Below are 4,678 nucleotides of genomic sequence, written 5' to 3'. Positions count from 1 at the left end.
TCTGTTAACTCTTTCTATCTGTCATCTATCACATCATATACATTTCTGGTAATGATTTCTCATTCTCATAACAAGCATTCTTGTAGTGCTTATATCAGACAGTTTGTTAGCAGTAAGTGTAACACATTGTGAAATATGATCAGAACTTGTTTATCTTCTAACAATTGTCAGAATATACTATTATAAATGACACATCTTCTTCATCTTCTTATACATCTCTGATTCTCTTTTCTTCAGCAGTATCTGATCATGTTTTTCTGATTGTATTGTATGACTGCAGATACTGATGTTTTAATTCATGTAGAATCTTCACACATTGACAGATTCACATCTGTCAATGATTATGATTTCAATGTTGAATCATTGATTGAGAACTTGAAGAACATAATAATAAAGGAATTGTCTGTGTTATATGTGACTGAGTCTTCTGCATCTCTCTCTGCTCTCTCTGTTTCTTTCTCTGTCACTCTCTCTCAATCTTCTACACCTGTCACTGTGTCTGATTCTCTCACTTTCACTACCTCTATTCCTGCAATCTCTACTTCTGCTACTTCTGCTCTCTCTGATTCTGCTGTCTCTGCTTTCATTATCAGCTCTCCCTGTTTCAAGAAGATGTTGTATAGGCTTAATAAATCATGTTTCTCAGTGTGTACACTTCTGCTCTTCTTATCAACTTCTAGAATAATTTATTGTACAAAGACTGTATACAATATAACTATCTAGAGCTCAGTTATAAATACTGATTATTACATTCATTTTAAATATTCATGATAAAGTAATTATTCATTCATATCAGAGAATCACTCTCTCTCTCAACAGTGTTAAGATTGTAAGTCTTTTTCTTTTCATCTTTTCTTTCTGATGCTGATTTTTCTATTCTTAGAGAAAATCATTATAAATTTTATTATATATGAAGTCATGATATTCATAGATATTAAGAAACTTTTTATAACTGTAAAGTTCAATATTACAGAGATATCTGCTCTAATGAATTTCTTCAGAATAATAGATCTATATCAGTCTATTCTCTGATATCTATCATCTGACTTCATAATGCAGGCAAAAGATATTCATGTTTTCAGAAATAGAAATACAGATGTCATACTCTTTTACACTCACAGATGTGAGACTCATATGTCTTGTATAAGATATTGTTATGAGAATAAGCTGTTCACACACTGTGTTCTACTTTCTGTATTTTCTCATGTTTCTCTCTCTCTTTCTGAGAAGTCTTGTGTGTGTTGTAATTATACATACAACTCTAAGATCAGCAGATGTTTGTTCAGTAACTATTCTCATCTCTGATTTTGTGATTTTTATATGCTAATAATGATTCTTAGTTGCTTCAGTGTCAGAGATCATTCTAATTGAAGATGATAATGCTGTCAAGACTATTCTCTCTCACTCTCAAGCTTCTTTCATCACTTTCTCTCTCTTCTCTGTGAGGAAGATTGTGCATATACTGAGTTATAAGTATTCAGCTCTGAGTGACTTCTGCTGTCATTCATTCAGTTCTGTATCTTCTTCTTCTTCTGTTTCTTCTGTCTCTGCTCTCTCTGTTCTGACTTCTGATTCTGTGAGTTCTGTGCTCTTCTTCAATTTTTCTACACATATATATACACATTTCTATATTGACATTTCAGTCAATCTTGTGATAAATGATATTAATGTTGTATGTAGAGTGATAGAGAAATCAGAGATATGTACAGTGTTGTTATAAGAGTAGCTTACAATTCTTGAATTTCTTACAGATCTCAAGTTTTGAGATTTTCTTTATTTTTGATGTTTTTCAGATGACATGACATTGAAAATAGATTAATATGTGATGTATGAAAATGAATAAGATGTATATAATAATATTTGTCTTTTACAGCTGACTCTTACAGTTAATAATCAATTCATTATTTCTTTTCTTTTCTTACACTTTTTCTTTATCCGCTAGTTACTACTCTTATATGATCTCTATATAATACAGTGTTCAGTGACTAGATTCAGCAGCTTTCATCTTTTATGATTCTGTCTCATGTATTATACTGTCTCTATTCACCTGCTCAGACTACTACAGTGAACAGCTCATCAAAACTAATCTCACTCAATCTCTGAGCATTCTCAGAGATTGAGATGGCTTGATTTCATGCATTCATGAATGTTTCAGATGCTTCATTCTCTGTTATCTCTGTGATTGAACTGATGTAAACAGTCAAATTCAACTCTGAATTTCTTTTTCTTCTGTAATCTGATTCATGTGTAAGTCTGTTGCTTTGAGACTGCTCTTTACTGTGTTGCACTCACTGTCTGCAGTGTGTTATTATACAATCAGCTACAGTCTCATCACTTATTGAAGTATAATGTTTATCTGATTTCTTCATTTCTTCTCATTCTTTTCTTATAATTGTGAAAAGATTGAAATAAGTGAGATTGTCTGATTTGTAAGTGTCTATGATTTCTCTTACTTTGTGAGACTTTTCAATTATAAGCTTCTTCTTTTTCAATGCTGATAATAGTACTGTAAATAATTATAATTTACTCAGGTCTTGCATCTTTACTTTTATAAGTCAGTCATGAATCAATTATTAAGTATATAAGACTTGTTCCTCTGATTCTTTCAATGTATATGTTCTCAGAGAATGTGATTTGAGTATTTTATATAACTCAAATCATCTAGATTGAAACTTCTCAGAACTTTCATTGTGTATAAAAACTCATATTCTCATCTTGAGACTTGATTTCTTAACTAGTGAGTCTCATATTCTTTTCAATTGAATTGCTCAGTTCAGAAGTAACTTATTAGCTTTTATATATGTGTGACTGATCTCTTTCAATCTTAATTCCATATTCATGACTGTTGCATCTGCAACTACTACTGCTGCATCTGTAACTAGTGTTCTCTTTCTCATCTTTTCTGAAGCATTCTTCAGAATGCACAGGTGCAATTCATACAACAGATAGAATAATAAACACTTAAAGACTGTGTACTGCTGAATTTGCATGACTAATAGTATCTGATCAAGATATTCATCTCATAATCTTATAGACTTGTTCATTAGATATTTCATCAGCATGTTTCTCAAGATTTCATTCAAGTGTTTCACTTTTTCATTTATCTGCAGATGATATAATGTTGTTCTACAATATCTTGTCTATAACTGGCTCATGAAATGTCTCATCACTTCTTCTATGAGATTCACACTGTTATCAGTTAGAATCTCATGCAGTATTTCATAGTTGATATAGATCTTATTGTATAGAAACTTCATCACTATCTTCTCTATTATCTCTGAAACTGCTTTCACAACTGATCAGTCAGTAGTGTAATTAATAGCAGTAATTATTCATCAATTTCTATTTGATGTTCACAGCAGTATGTCTATGAGATTCATCTCTTATCATTTAAACAGTTGTATCATACACTTTATCTGATGTTATACTTTCTTACATTCTAATTCTTTCTTAGATTCTTTCACAATCTGATAATTCAGACACTTATGAGTATACATCTGAATGTCCTCAGTCATGCTTGATCAGTATACTCTTGATTCAAGTACACTCATGAGTTCAGAACTTTCTAAGTGACTGAATTTCTTGTGCATGTGAGTTATCAAGTCACATCTAAATAAATGTTCTAGATAGAGAGCTTCTGCATATTCTAGATCACAGTAAAGTATAACATTATTTTTTAATTTTCTCAGCTTGAAGTTCAGAAGCATCTCTTCTACTACTTTTATGAAATACTTGTTATTCAACATCTTACTATTCTTCAAGTGAGAGATTATTACATTCACTCATTCTGATTTCTTACATCTTCTCAGTGCATTTAATGTGAACTTTTCTTATATCTGATTCATAGAACTCTTACTCATGAAATCAGATCTGTGACTGATTATATCAGATATCACAGTATTCAATCTCTTTCAGTATTTGATATGAAGATTATACACTTGAAACTCTGAGATTCAATATGCTAAGTGTTTGAAAGATTTTATCATTGATTATAGATAGACAAGACTTTTATCATTCATGATTATCATTGTCATATACTTATTATTGATATATCTATCTCACAACACCAGCATGTGCTTGATTACTAGCAATTTCTTTTCATACACTGAGTAATTGAGCTCAATACCTGATAGTTTTCTATCATCATACATCACTGAGTGCAGCTTGCTGTTCTTACTCATCTGCAGAAGAGCATCTCTGATAGCTCATTCAGATGCATCTGTCTTGATGTAGAAAGGTTTATTACAATCTGATTGAATAAGCACTGAGAATATTATTACACATTTTCTCAGTGTGAGAAAAGCCTCTTTACATGCAGCATTTCAGATGATTGAATAAAACTTCTTCTTTCACAGATTTGTATCTATTTCTCTTAAGAGATCTGAGAGTGATGCAGATATTTATGTGAAATTCTTGATAAATCTACAGTAATATGAGACTAACTTAAGAAACTGTCATATATAATATACATTTCTCAGCTGCAGTCAATTTACTATGACATTCAATTTCTTCAGAATAAGATGTATACAGTCATCACTCACTACATATTCTATAAACTTCAACTCTTTCATTTCAAACACACACTTTATCAGTTTGATATAAAGCTTATACTCTGCCAGAGTTATAAACACTTCATTGAGATACTTCAGATGTTTATTATATGAGTTTGAAAAGACTA

At 31.0% G+C, this 4,678-nt stretch overlaps 1 protein-coding gene across 1 annotated transcript; it reads left to right on the top strand.

Moving 5' to 3' along the window:
* Nucleotides 1-304: 304 nt before the first annotated feature.
* Nucleotides 305-1,473, top strand: BDBG_18090 (uncharacterized protein; the record flags this gene model as incomplete). Its single annotated transcript, XM_031725676.1, has 3 exons — nucleotides 305-645; nucleotides 1,060-1,123; nucleotides 1,341-1,473. Coding segments are annotated over 3 exons (536 nt in total), but the record flags the coding sequence as incomplete, so codon positions are not given.
* Nucleotides 1,474-4,678: the final 3,205 nt, after the last annotated feature.

Source organism: Blastomyces gilchristii (genome assembly GCF_000003855.2).
Source record: "Blastomyces gilchristii SLH14081 genomic scaffold supercont1.60, whole genome shotgun sequence".
Classification (NCBI taxonomy): domain Eukaryota; kingdom Fungi; phylum Ascomycota; class Eurotiomycetes; order Onygenales; family Ajellomycetaceae; genus Blastomyces; species Blastomyces gilchristii.
The sequence above is the reverse complement of the archived record's forward strand: the minus strand, read 5'-3'. Positions and strand labels throughout refer to the sequence as shown.